We start from the raw sequence: 14008 nt of genomic DNA on the forward strand, positions 1-14008 counted from the left end.
TCTTACGAATGGGGACATCTGCAGCTCAGTAAAAAACTTCTTGTAAAACTTCTTGTAAAAAAAACACTGGCTTGGGTTAGTACAGTTAAGACAGATTGTTTAAATACAGTGTAGTGATAGCCTCCAGGTTCTCATGCAACTCCATTGATGCTTCTTAATATTTCCACTACAGCTGTACTGAAATTTTTGATACCAACAGATAGTGACCAGAGTCTAAAGTTCCAAGTGTACAAATTACTTCTTTGAGTTAATCCATTTGAAAGAAAATATCTCCCCTTAATTTGCCAAAATACATAGCTGTTTTGAAGCATCTGAAATGCTCAGTGCTAATTTCTGCTATGTAATTCTTAAATCCTTCCTCTCCTGCCCTGCAGGATGTCATGAGAACACCTGATTTGTTAGCTAGGATCACCTGTTTCACATACAGTGTCTCAACTGTCAAAACGATGAAAAGTAAATCCTCCTGCTGAGGTTCATAAGAAAAACATAGCGTTTCAGGCATGAAAGAGCTTTTTGATTTACATCAGATTTTTAATTATTGCAATATTTTAAAAAGATAGAGATGATAAGTAAACAGAATCAGTCTGTCCAGAAGGTATGGGAAAAAAAAAATACTCTCCTTTGGATGTTGTGTATTCTATGCATTTAAGCAATAGCATAACTGAGTCTTTACAAATAAATAAATTAATTAATTAAAGTTTGGTGGTTTGTTGGGTGTTTTATTTTTTAATCTAATGAAAAATACTGTTGCTGACCTGTAATATCTTTTTACTGTCAATTGCACATGATAGCAGTGGATGGGTAATCACAGAGGAATTAGTGTACAGTAGAAAAGAATGCACCCAAAGATTTCAAATCATAAAAATAAATTGTTCCAAAGGCTTAAATAATACTGCTACTTTGCTTTGAGTAAATATAATGGTGCTTTAATTGTACTGTTTGCAAAAATGTTTTGTGGTACCTTGTGTCTTTTTAGTATCTGACTGTATTCATATGCTGCCTGAGCAATTCTAAACAATGTCTTCAAACAGTTCATTGTTCTGTTCTTCCATTGATTAGAATATCCCCATTAGCATGAGTGGCAGTTGCAAAGATTTATAATGTTTATGTTACTGTGCACGTTCTTTCTGGCTATGCCATCTCTATTCTAGGGCTCTATGTGTTCTTCTGAGTTGCACAAAAACCCTCTGAGGTGACCAGGATTTAAGCGTAGGAATTAACAAGCTCTCAAGTATTCCTGAATTGAGAAAGACTGATATAGGGAGATCATTTTCTGAGGCAAGCAAACTTATTCTGGTGGACAAGAGGACTGCACACCTGGATGTTTTTCTTTGTATATGCCAGCACATGTGTTTCATATGACCAAAATGGCAATTATTCCTGTCACAGAATGAGACTTTGCATGTGTGACAAGATGATCCCATCGCATGTGTGATGAGATGATCCCATTACCTGTACTGTGGGTGACAGATGTTGTGTTTTGGTTGCATCAGAGAGTACTTTTGGTCACATAATGAGGAAGGACTGTGATTTGTTTTGGTGGGTCAGAACACAGATACTTCATCACCAGTTTATGCTCTGTTCGAGTGTGCTAAGAATATACCATTTGTCATTTAAATGAGCTCATTTTAATGTGCAACGAAGCATGATTCATTGTTTCCTTATACAATTTTATTAGCCTTTTCAGTTTTTGTATTTATCTGTTGTTTTGCCTTTTGAGTGTATCTGCCATTAGTCATGAGGATGAAGGGGTGTGATTCTTGTCTAATAGGAAGAAAAATAAGAAGAAAAATAAACTTGTTTCAATGCCAGGAGCATTTTTGTTTTGAGCAAAACCAAACAAAACAATAATTTGACATGTAACAAGAACAGTATTTCATACTACATAACATAAAATGAATTGTAATTATCTTTATATTTTAGTGCATCAGCTAAAGTTACATGTATTGACTGGGCTCTTACTCCTATGAAATGTAGCACTGTTCCAAACAGCGGACCCTTAAACCTGCGGATCAGTGGATTTAAAGCTACGACTGTAACTGTTTGGACCCCAAAGCATAAATTGATAAATTTGGCCATACTTGTAATTTGTGTGTTGAAAAATTGTAAAATGAAACATAATCAACCTTTACTTAACAATGAATCACATTTCTTTCTAAACTTTGGTTCAATTCTTGCTCCAAGTAAAATTTAGAAGTTGCTTGACTTTGAGTTTGTGTAACAGAGGAGAAAGGGATAAATTCCACAGCTGAAGGTGGACAAAGGTAGCATTTCTTTGGCAGCAGAAAGTAATTCTTGTTTGGCAAAAAGGAATGCTTGCATTTGTGCAGACATTTGGATTATTGGAAGCAGCCCTAACAAATGTGAATGAATGGACAACATGCAGGTGAGGTTTGAATGCATATCAAATGGCTCTGAAATGTGTAAAATGATCGTCCTCCGATAGGATGCAGTCCCATATTGCATCCATTTAGCTTTCTATACTGTTGAGTCATTTGGACCCATGTGTGTAAAATTAAGATTTGAGTATTTACAATGATATCACCACAACAGTTCAGAGCAATCCAGAGTTTTAAACTGAGGCTTTTTTTTTCCCTTCCCTTCCCTTCCCTTCCCTTCCTTCCCTTCCCTTCCCTTCCCTTCCCTTCCCTTCCCTTCCCTTCCCTTCTCCTTCCCTTCCCTTCCCTTCCCTTCCCTTCCCTTCCCTTCCCTTCCCTTCCCTTCCCTTCCCTTCCCTTCCCTTCCCTTCCCTTCCCTTCCTTTCCTTTCCCTTTTTTTCTTTTCTTTTCCCCTGGCAGGTATCAGGAAGGTTTAAAAGTGTTGGCAATACTGGAGGAAAAATATTTAATCCTTAAGCAAATAAGATTTTAGTACCATCAGCTACTGACAGAAACCTCAAATTAGTATATCATTTATTTATAATGATATCATATATAATTGGTTTATAAAGACAGATAGTATATCACAAATGTGCATGAGCAACAACAGAAAGTTTTAAATATTTAATATGTATAAATTACTGCATTATTTTTATTCCAAACCAATGTCATTTTAAATCCAGAGATTGTGGAAGATGCTCATAGATACTGAAGGGAAAGGAAGGGAAGGGGGAAGGGGATTGAGGATGGGAGGGGAAGGGAAGGGGAGGGGAGGGAAAGGGAAAGGGAAGGCGAGGGAGGGGAAGGGAAAAGGAAGAGAAGAGGAGAAGTCAAGTCAAGTCACCTGGAATATCCATTCAGTTCAACCAATGTTAAGTACTCAGGACCTCTGAAAATGAGCTTGCTTACCAGTTGCCTAAATTAGGATGGATTGGTTCTTTGAAAATGCGAGCTTGACAACTCAGTTTTGCAAATGTACAGCAATGTTTGTTGTAACACTTCCATCACACAAGATCATGCAAACATCACAGTCAGGGAGGAAACAGGACGTCTGGACAGACAGGTGATGCCTCTGGGCTTGAGTTTGACACTGCACCTGGTGCTTGCAGGACTGGATTCCTGTCTTTTTGAGCCTTGTACAGCGTGTTAGTGTACAACAGCTTACCATGTATCACATTGTCTTTTCAGGACCGAAGTCAAATTGTTATTGTTATTTACAGGGAACCTTTTCACCATATGGGAGGCTTTCCTTCTAGAAAGGTTTTGAATGCAGCAACCCATCCTGCTCTGCTCTTCCAGTGCTCTTGTATGGGTCATGGTGGGACAGGTGGGAGCCTCTTTCTCTCTTCATTAAAACAAGTGTTACAATATCCATCAGCAAATGCTGCAATCCAGGCATGTGCTAGGGCAACTCGCAGTCACTTTGAAAGCAGAACTGCTCTGTGATTTCAGCAGGGACTTCTTCAAAACACATGGTGCAGTATGGTCTTTGGCATTTATATCCTGCCTCACTTCAGGCAGGGGAAAAAAAAAAAACAGGAAAATTAAAATAAAACAAATTTAGATTAGTGTAATCTCAGAGTTATGAATGTATATGCTCTGACTTCAGGAAATTATTTTTTTCAGCCTTACATCAACTCAGCTGTTTTGCATATGTTGGCCTTGGTTAGCTGTGTTATGTTTGGGGGCATAAACGTCAGTATGTTTTTAATATTTGCTTCATATCTCTGAGATTTACAATTGATATGTATACTTTAATACTTCTGATAACATACAATGCTTGTCTTCTAAATCTCCGGGACAGTGGCCATCAGCACATTCTTGTGCTGGTAACAATAAGTTTATGTACACGTGCACATGTATGCATATGCATGGTTCCAAATTTGTGACTATGTCTCCTTGGGACTATGGGTAGGTGCAGGACACATCTACCAGGATATTATGCACCTCTGGAATCATAGAATCATATCATAGAATCATAGAATGGCCTGGGTTGAAAAGGACCACAATGATCATCCAGTTTCATCCCCCCTGCTGTGTGCAGGGTCACCAACCACCAGACCAGGCTGCCCAGAGCCACATCCAGCCTGGCCTTGAATGCCTCCAGGGATGGGGCATCCACAACCTCCTTGGGCAACCTGTTCCAGTGCATCACCACCCCTCTGTGTGAAAAACTTCCTCCTAATACCTAACCTAAACCTCCTCTGTCTTAGTTTAAAACCATTCCTCCTTGTCCTATCACTATCCACCCTTGTAAACAGCTGTTCTCCCTCCTGTTTATATGCTCCCTTCAAGTACTGGAAGGCCACAATGAGGTCTTCCCGGATACTTTTCTTCTCCAAGCTAAACAAGCCCAGTTCCCTCAACCTCTCCTCATAGGAGAGTTGCTCCAGCCCTCTGATCATCCTGGTGGCCCTCCTCTGGACCCATTCCAAGAGCTGAGTCTTTCTTGTACTGGGGACCCCAGGCCCAGATGCAGTACTGCAGATGGGGCCTCATAAGAGCCGAGTAGAGGGGGACAATCACCTCCCTCTCCCTGCTGGCCACCCCTTTTTTAATCAACCCAGAACACAGTTGGCCTTCTGGGCTGCAAGTGCACACTGCTGGCTCATGTCCAGCTTCTCGTCCACCAGGACTCCCAAGCTGGGCCAATGACAGCAGCTTGATCGGACCATGTCCAGCCTGGGCTTTAACACGTGTTAGTTGACAGCTGGCAGAACATAAGCCAGCAGTGTGCCCAAGCGTCCAAGAAGGCCAGCGGTGTCCTGCCTTGTATCAGAGACAGTGCAGCCAGCAGGAGCAGGGAGGTGATCACTCCCGTGTACTCAGCTCTTGGTGAGGCCACACCTTGAGTATTGTGTTCAGTTTTGTGTCACTCATTACAAGAAAGACGTTGAGGCCCTGGAGCGTGTCCAGAGAAGGGCAACGAAGGTGTGAAGGTCTGGAGCACAAGTCTTATGGGGAGCAGCTGAAGGAACTGGGATTATTCAGGCTGAAGGAGCCTCATGGAAGACCTTATTTTAGCAGAGACAGGCAGCAGCAGGCGCGGGACAGCCATGACCGCCCGACCGTTCTCCATAAGCAAAACGTGCTATGGGGCAGCGGTAAGAGAAGGTCGCCTCTGCTTGACAGAGCCTAGCGGCTACGAGCGCGCCCCAAGACCAAATGCCGCACGGTGAGACGACACCGAGCCGCTCTACCGCCGTCCGCCCCGCCTGCAGCGGCTCGTACCATTCTCCTCCACAGAGCGGGTGACGCAGCGCCGCCGCAGCCCCCCTTTGCGTCCCGCGGGGTGGTGCCTTCTTGCCGCCGGGCGCGGTGCCCTGCGGCGCTCTTGTGGAAGGGCGCGCGGTGCCTTTTCCCGCTTCTCCTCGTCCTGGCTCCGCCCCTCCGCCATGTTGTGGAGGCGGCGGGAGCGGCGGCGAGAGCGGCCGGCGGGGGTGGAAGAGCATGCACGGCGCGGAGCGGCGGCCCGCGGGCGCGCACCCTGACCAGTGGGTGCTCATTGCACCAGGTAACCCCGCGGGGCCCCGAGGCGGGACGGGCTCATCCGCAGCGCCCGCCCCATCCCGCTGACGGAGCTCGGCAGGAGGCGAGTGCCTTGCGGCTTGCAGCCGGCCCCGGTTCTGTGACACAAAGTCCCGAGAGGACCCCCAGAATCCCGCACTGCACCGAGGTGCTTTGTTCCCTGTGGTGGTAGGGTAGGGCCGTCCTAGTTGGCAGGCGGTGCTGTGCCTCAGTTTTGTTAACAAGCTCATTGGGAAACATTCATCCTCGTCGGCGGTGAGGTCTCTGTACTTCTAAAGCAGGGCAGCAAGGCCTGCACATGTCCTAGGAATACAGGCTGAAAGCTGGGGCTGCCCTCAGGAGAGCTGAGCGACCTCTCAGTGCCTGGGGGAGCTGTAAGGAGGAAGGGGACAGGCAGCAGGGTCTGCCGTGACGTGGCACAGGGAAATGGTTTCAAACTAAAAGGGGGGAGATTTAGAATAAGGAAAAGCTTTTTTACACTAGTAGTGGTAAGGCACTGGCACAGGTTGCCTAGAGATGGTGGATGCCCCATCCCTGGAGACATTCAGGGTCACGCTGGGTGGGGCTTCAGGAGCACCCTAGAGATGTCCCTCTTCTTTGCAGAGGAGCTGGAACAGATGGCCTTTAGGGCTTCCTCCCAACTCAAAACGATTTTGCACTGTATGTGGGCTGTAAACATGGCTGTCTTAGCTTCTCTCACTTTTCATTTAGTAAGTGTGGATGTTTTTCCCCCTTTTACGTTCACTTCTGACTGGTATCAGATTTTAAGGCTTTCACTTCACAAGCCACAAAAGGTTTTAGCGTTAAGGATGATGTTTGAACACGTCCTATTTCGCTCTCCAAGACAGAGCAAGGAAGCATTTTGCTAAGTGCCCTTTTACTAGCTTGATTTCCTAAGGCAGTGAAACTTCCCCAGTTGCAAGCCAGCTTTGTACTGTGCCTATTTCTTCTCTGACCCCAAATTTTTGAGCTCTTTGGTTAATTTCAACCGAACCTGATAACAAGAAGGAGCTCTTGGGAGTATTTTTATGAGCTTTGTGAAAGTGTCTGTGATGATGTGAGAAATGCTTTAAATGGCACCCCTGGAGGGAAGGTGTAGCATGAGTTTGGTTCTGTGAGGATTGGAAACCAGGCAGGGGCTCCACCTTGGGGGCACTGAGAAAGTGTGCTGCTCTAGTTACAAGAGCAACAGAACCAATTGTTACAGTTTCACTGACTGCTCTCTTTGGTTTCACTTCCAGCCTTTGGAACTGACATATTTGATGCCTAAGAAAAGAATTTAAAAGTGAGGAATTCCTTTCTCTGCAGGCTAGGATTTAAGTTGAATCCTCTATCAGATGACTGGCTATGCCAACAGATGTCCATACTGTGCAAATATTTACAAATATGCTTAATTTATGCACGAGTAGTGGGTTCTATAAGTAAGTTAAATTCTTTGGTAAGAGTTGGCAGGATTGGAGCCAGAGCTTGTAATTTGCACAAAGCCGGACAGTTTGTATTACCAATTATGCCAGAGCAGCTCTGACAAAATTTATATAGTGCTCCAGACCTGTAAGAAAGTTTATTAAGCCTTACTAGAACCCCAGAGCACACAGCAATTTTAACAGATCACTGGCTGATAATTTGAGAACTCCACTGCTGATAAGACTTGCCAATCATATGAGTAGGACCGCTGAAATGAAATAAATGTAACAGTTTTTGTTGTGTTTTTTTTTTTTTTTTAACAAATTTTGTGTAAGGAGATTCTTAAAGTTAGTATCTGTTGCTTTTTAGAGCATATCTCTAAGCTGTAAAAAAAGTGTAAATGGCAAGTTTACCTTGCAGGAAGAAGAAGGACATGTTCTAATGCTATGCAAGGAGCTCCATAAGTTTTCTCGCGATAAAGGCACTTTCCAAGGCCCTGATTTCAGGTACTTAAGTACTTGCAAAGTTAATGCATATCATTCTATACAACTTAATACCATTTCCACTTGGAAAAGTCATTCATGTTACGTTGATTGTGACATCTTAGAAGTTCTTGTATGGCTGCAGATGATGACTGTCTCCACAAAGAGACTACAGGAGTCTAAAAAAGAATAAAGTCTGTCATGAGTATAGAATTAAAGCGTTGAGAACCGAAACTTGAGTTCTTAACTGTCAGTACTTCTCAGTCAGTCTGATCATTCAGTAGCTTTCTAGAGCAAGGTGAGGATGTTGCTGGAGTTCTGAATACTGGCATGTGTTGCTCATGTCTCTTAATCTTTACACCATTTTCAGAACCTTATCTGTTCTTGCAGAAGACTCTGAGCACTCTTGCTGCTTGTATGACATGTAAAAGTGTAGGCATAAGGAAGGTGAGATTCTTATTTGGACTTTGGCAGTTGCTGTTGAAATGTGCACTGTTGGACAGTGTGCAGCCTTATCATGAGCATTTAGAGGAAGCTTGTGAAATGGGTTCTGCCCCTCTGCTCTGCTCTTGTGAGACCCCATCTGTAGTACTGCGTGCAGTTCTGGGGCCCTCAACACAAGAAGGACATGGAGCTGTTGGAGCAGGTCCAGAGGAGGGCTACAAAGATGATCAGAGGGCTGGAGCACCTCCCCTACAAGGACAGGCTGAGAGAGCTGGGGCTATTCAGCCTGGAGAAGAGAAGGCTCTGGGGGGAGTTTATAGAGGCCTTCAAGTACCTGAAGGGCACTTACAGGAAAGCTGGGAAGGGACTTTTTAGAAGGGCATGGAGCAACAGGACAAGAGGGAATGGTTTTAAAGTGGAAGAGGATAGATTTAGACTAGATATTAAGAAGTTCTTTACTATGAGGGTGGTGAGACAGTGGAACGGGTTGCCTGGTGAGGTTGTGGGTGCCCCCTCCCTGGAAGCATTCAAAGCTAGGCTAGATGGGGCTTTCAGCAACCTGATCTAGAGGGAGGTGTTCCTGCCTGTAGCAGGGGGTTGGAACTAGATGATGGTAAAGATCCCTTCCAACCTCAACCACTCTATGATTCTATGGATGTGAATCGTCGAGAGAAAGCAATAAGCAATCAGGAAAAGGAAGGATTGGTCATATGGAGTGAGGTGATTAGGGTGTAAAACTTGTTGAGATGGAAAAATTGGATATGCATGTGGGGGTAGAGCTGTGCTTAAAGTCAGCTCTCTGGGCAGTTTCTCCAGATGCAGATTAACTACGCTGTGGCTATACAGGTTCCAGATTTGGCCTAGAGCAGATTCTGCTCAGCACTAACAGAGTTTATTATTTCAAGTGCTGTGCCATGCTAACGCATCTCTGCTGTTTCTAGAACCAGTATTGCAGTACAGCTACTTTCAGCAGTGTCTGAACTAATAAGTCCTGAACTGGCTCTGTGCGGACCTGCACGGGTCTTTCTTTGCTGTGCTCTTCATTCCAGGATATTTTATGAGCGTGGCTGAAATCTGAATGGGGGTGGTTGACATCTATGGTAAAGATGACAGATCTGGAGCTCTGGAGGAGTCATGGTAGAGACACAAAAGTATTTCTGAGTATTGAAGGACCCACATGAACTTCACTTTTGGGTGTCCGAGTTTCCAGGTTGTGCTCTTCTGCATTTTTCATAGTATTTGGATAATCTGGGTTGTTACATTACGTATGTGTCCATTTCTCTCCCTTCCCCTTGAGAATGTAGAGCTTTGTATACAGCTTTCTCCTTTAGGAGGAAGTTTTTCACACAGAGGGTGGTGATGCACTGGAACAGGTTGCCCAAGGAGGCTGTGGATGCCCCATCCCTGGAGGCATTCAAGGCCAGGCTGGATGTGGCTCTGGGCAGCCTGGTCTGGTGGTTGGTGACCCTGCACATAGCAGGAGGGTTGAAATAAGATGACCATTGTGGTCTTTTTCAACCCAGGCCATTCTATGATTCCTCTTACATAGGTTTAGCTACTGAATAGGTGCAAGGGAAGCAAAGTGGCTCTTGAGGATTATAATCCATCTATCTCCCAGCCAGTATGTTGCTAAAGATATGCATTTGTGGAAGAGATTCTGCCTGTTTACTGAGTATTCGTGTTTGTTTGTAGTATTTGTTTTTTTTTTTTAATCATACCACCTGATTCTGCGGGGCTTTTTAAGTGTGCATATAGGATATTTCTGCTTGCTTTGTAGAGCCTATTGTCAACATTTTCTCTGAAAATCATAAGAGCTAGAAATTATTTTTGCTAGAAAAAGAAATAATAATGAGACCTCATCTAATTGTAGGTTTGTAAAAGTAGGGATCTTTAAGAGCCAAATACCATTGTGTGACAGATCTGATCTAGGTTCAGTAGAACAAAACAGCTTTCTTATATAATGGCTTCAGACTGGTCTTACCAATAGCAGCCAAACACATGCACCAGCTGCTGAGCGGGGAGGGGTGTGAAGGACAGTTTTGCAGGAGGAGGTGTTAACTCAGAACTGATGTATTTATATCCTCCATTGGCTTTAGCAAAGAGGTCAGCATTTGAAGGTGGTTTTCTAAGTCTGATGTTCCACTCTACACCCAAAGTTTAGGCTGCTGCATTTGATTTGTTCTGTATTAGTAAAAGTAGGGGTTAGCTGCAAGCTGATGATTAAGTTCAACTTTTATTTTTCTGAAGTAGATAAGTTTAGATTACTGCATTTTTTCATTCCGTTGTTTTCTTAAACAGCAAATTGATTAGCTTTTGTATTGTTTGATGAGAGCTGCTATTTTAGTGGTTCTGGAAGGGCTGCACGAAGGGAGGGATTTTAACAGTCCTATTATTTTTAGGAACTACTTATTTAAAAATAAAAGGAGCAGTTTCACATAATGGTTGGCAAGTTTTTTGAACAAATTTCATGTGCCAAAAGTCAAATGGAGGCAGGAATAAATGAACTGTGATGCCAAACCATAGGGCATCAGCGTGCATTAAATTAATCCTTTCTTTCAAATGAGGCTGAGGAACTTTTGTCAACATGCAACAACAGAGGACACATTTTACTTGAAAATTTGGGGTCATATCAAGAGAAGATGTCATATCAAAAGAAGTTTTTGTGTAATGTGTAAACATTACACATAGGCAGTTTTCCTATTTTTTCTTGACCGTTCTCGCACCTTGTGTTTAAAAACACTTTGATACTTGCTTTTATTTAACATTTTAAAAAATTGTTCAAAGCATCTGCTACAAAATAGCCCACAGTGCTGTGCTGTTAGAAAACTTGATTCAGAAGTTGTAGCAAATGTCAAAATGGGGTGGGCCAGTTGTACTTTGGAGAGAGAACATGCTCGCAATTAAAGATGTGTATTTTTAAGTATCTGACTTATATTTATATAATCTTTCTTACATTTTATGTGCACGTATTTATACCTTAATAAATGACTGTGAATACGCATATTTTAGGACTCTTTGGACATATTTTTCTTAAACTCCCCTAAACTGGCATCTGCATCTCTTGAACAAAGCCCTTTGCCTGCAGGTAATTTGCACTATTTCTTACATCTCTTAAAATGCATACTGAGCTCAGCTGTGTATAAAGCAGATAAAACTGGCAAGCTAAGAAGCCAGAAGGAAGCATAGCAAATAAAAGAACTGAAAAGAGATGTTTTAATGTGTAACACCATCTCCTACTTCTGCTTTCTGCCATCTGGCTTGGAAGAGACCAACCTATGCCAACTTAGGCCTCTCTGCACATGGGAATAGGGCTGATTCAGCCAGTAATACAGCTGCACCAGTGTTGACCCTATAAATATTGAGAAGGGAAGTCTGAAGTTTTTAGCCTTTCAAGTGATAACCTGTTCTTGAACTTCTCAAGATTGACTTCTTCATTCGCCTCCAACCTTTCTGCACGATTTGCCCAGCCTCTCGATTTCAGGAACAGCTGAGTTAGTATTCTCCATTACTGCCAGTGAGTCTGTGAGCACATGGTTTTGGGTTCAGAAGTGAGTTGTGACAGCATAAGGCAAAGCTAAAGGCTGTTCTTAAGCAAAATCCTCACTGTTCAGTGCAGCTGCTTGGTTGTGTACCGGGGCACAAGACGCATCAAGCATTTCCGTGGGAAGGTTTATTCAAGATAGAAACTTAGTGTCATTTTTTGTATCTCATTAAACCTCTTCCTTGTAATGTTTCCAGGGAGCCAGAAACAGCTTAATAGGGTGTCAGTTATACTGCATTAAATATTGTTTGCTTAAGGCAGCAGATAATAAACGTGATTACCAAACAGATTGCTGTTCTAGCTTTCATAATAGGTGTTGCAGAAGTCCTGTTGCTGAAGCCAGTACTGTGTATGGTCAGGAAGGTAAGAGGGTGAAGTAATATCAAACTATCATAACTGAGTAAAGACCAAGGTGAGATCTCCAAAAGCCAAGTAGGTGCTCATGCAAAGCTCTGCCTTCTGTGAGAGCATGTAGGAGAGCAGCTGTTTGCAGAGATGATGGAGCTGTGTTCTGTGTAGCACTCTTCTAGAGCATTGCCAGCCAGGGACACAGTGATGTCTTGTGGCTGTTCTCATGCTTTCCCACCTCTGTAATTCACATGTAATCTAGTTTTCTAATACTCTTAAAGTAATCGAGGAGCCCATTGTCACATACAGAACAGAATAGGTTATTTTCTGTATCACCTGCTGCTGCCACAGGTTCTCTTCCATGTGTAACTGTATGGTGAGTGGCAGTAGTTTACTGATCTGGGTGGAAATGAGTGTTTTCTTCACAGCTGGATCAGCGAACTGAGCTGACTTGCCATGTGGCCACAAAACTGCTGGTTTGAGTGAAAAGAAAGCAGGAGAGATGGGGAACTCAGGACTGCATTTTTTTAGTGACCTGTGAATTTTGGTATTTGAAGCCATTTATAGAACTGTGTCCTCAGTCAGCACATACCTGAATTTGTTCATTACACTAATACATAATTACCGTGAAACTTGCAAGGATATTAAAATTTAGAATGATACAAAGTTCTGGAATATTTTTTGTTGGGCTTTTTTTCAGGGTGTGCTGCAGGACAGAGGACTTTGCTCGTGTACCATTAGCACTGAATTAAAGCCATTTACTTCAGGATTGACTGATTCTAGAAGGAATAAAACAATTATTAGATCTAACATATTTGCACCTCTAGACTACATAGTTCAGTCTTCCATAAAATGTCCATTAAATGAGCTCCATCATGCCTCCATCTGACACACCTTTTTTGCATGACTCAAAGTTCAGAAGGGAATGGAAAAGACTTGTGTAGGTGACGTATGGTTTAATATCTGTTTTTAAATGAAATCTTAACTTTATAATTCCAGACTATTAAATGATCCTGGTTTTTTGTAGGGTGGTGGTGGAGGGTTTTTTCCTCTTACGCAATTGACAGATATTTACAGCCTTTTGCTTGCTTGGCTGGCAGCTTTTTTGCATGGGAATTCCATATAACTTGATATTAGTCTGTAATATATAGTACCTATAAGCAGTTTTTGAAAGAAAAAAAAAAAAAAAGGTGAACAGACCTTGCATCATCTGTAACAGTTTCATAGATCTTAGTGGGAGTTTTATGTTCTTTTCCAGTTCATTCATGTTGCAGTACCAGCAACATTTTATTTTTTTAATGGCCAGATTCATTAATGCCTCGTATCAATCCATTGTGGAACAAACTATTGCCAGAAATCCTTAGACAGCTGGTTCATTTTCACTTTGTTCTGTTTATACGTTTTACAGAATTTGCCTGGTTGCATGTCTGACCTCCACAAAATACAGTAGGCTTTTCTCTTTCTCTGTAATGGAAAGCTGCTATGAAGCTTTTACAGTCTCTGTGGCTCAGCTTCAGGAGTCTGAGGTTCTCTCTGTGGACTCCAGTGCCACTGGTGGATGTATCACCCACGCTTTTAGGTGGGCTTTGTGCAGCTTGGTTACTAGTGAATGCACAGTAGGCTGTAACTTCAGCAAAGTGTGCCAACTTAGCAGCCTGGTGTTGGCATTTGGTTGTCCTGCACCCTGCTCATCTCAGAGCTCTCTGTTGTGTTGCTCCTGGCTTGTTTCTTTAGGGCTGATGGGAGACTGCCTGGGCATGAGACAGGACTGAGGTGGGCCAACTGCCTCATGAAAGTGTCTGCCTGTCTGTCTTTCCTGCCAGCTTAGGAAACAGCTTGCTTTTTCACTGGGACGGGGTTAATTGGCCCCTCTGTACTCTTGT

The 14008-nt window shown here is 43.0% G+C and overlaps 1 protein-coding gene across 7 annotated transcripts in view; it reads left to right on the forward strand.

The window, feature by feature from the left end:
- The first annotated feature begins 5754 nt into the window (after positions 1-5754).
- Positions 5755-14008, forward strand: part of RNASEH2B (ribonuclease H2 subunit B) — a 42579-nt gene continuing 34325 nt past the window's right edge. For 6 of the 7 annotated variants that reach the window (XM_085215914.1, XM_085215918.1, XM_085215919.1 and 3 more), the window contains exon 1: positions 5758-5892. In XM_085215914.1, coding sequence (XP_085072040.1) covers positions 5829-5892 — 64 coding nt within the window. In that variant the 5' untranslated portion in view covers positions 5758-5828. Of the gene's footprint in view, positions 5893-7730; positions 7817-14008 lie in introns of all 7 variants that reach the window. The other variant, XM_085215916.1, reaches the window with a different exon arrangement.

The sequence above is a fragment of the Meleagris gallopavo genome, chromosome 1 (genome assembly GCF_905368555.1).
Source record: "Meleagris gallopavo chromosome 1, MGAL_WU_HG_1.1, whole genome shotgun sequence".
In the NCBI taxonomy this organism is placed as follows: Eukaryota; Metazoa; Chordata; class Aves; order Galliformes; family Phasianidae; genus Meleagris; species Meleagris gallopavo.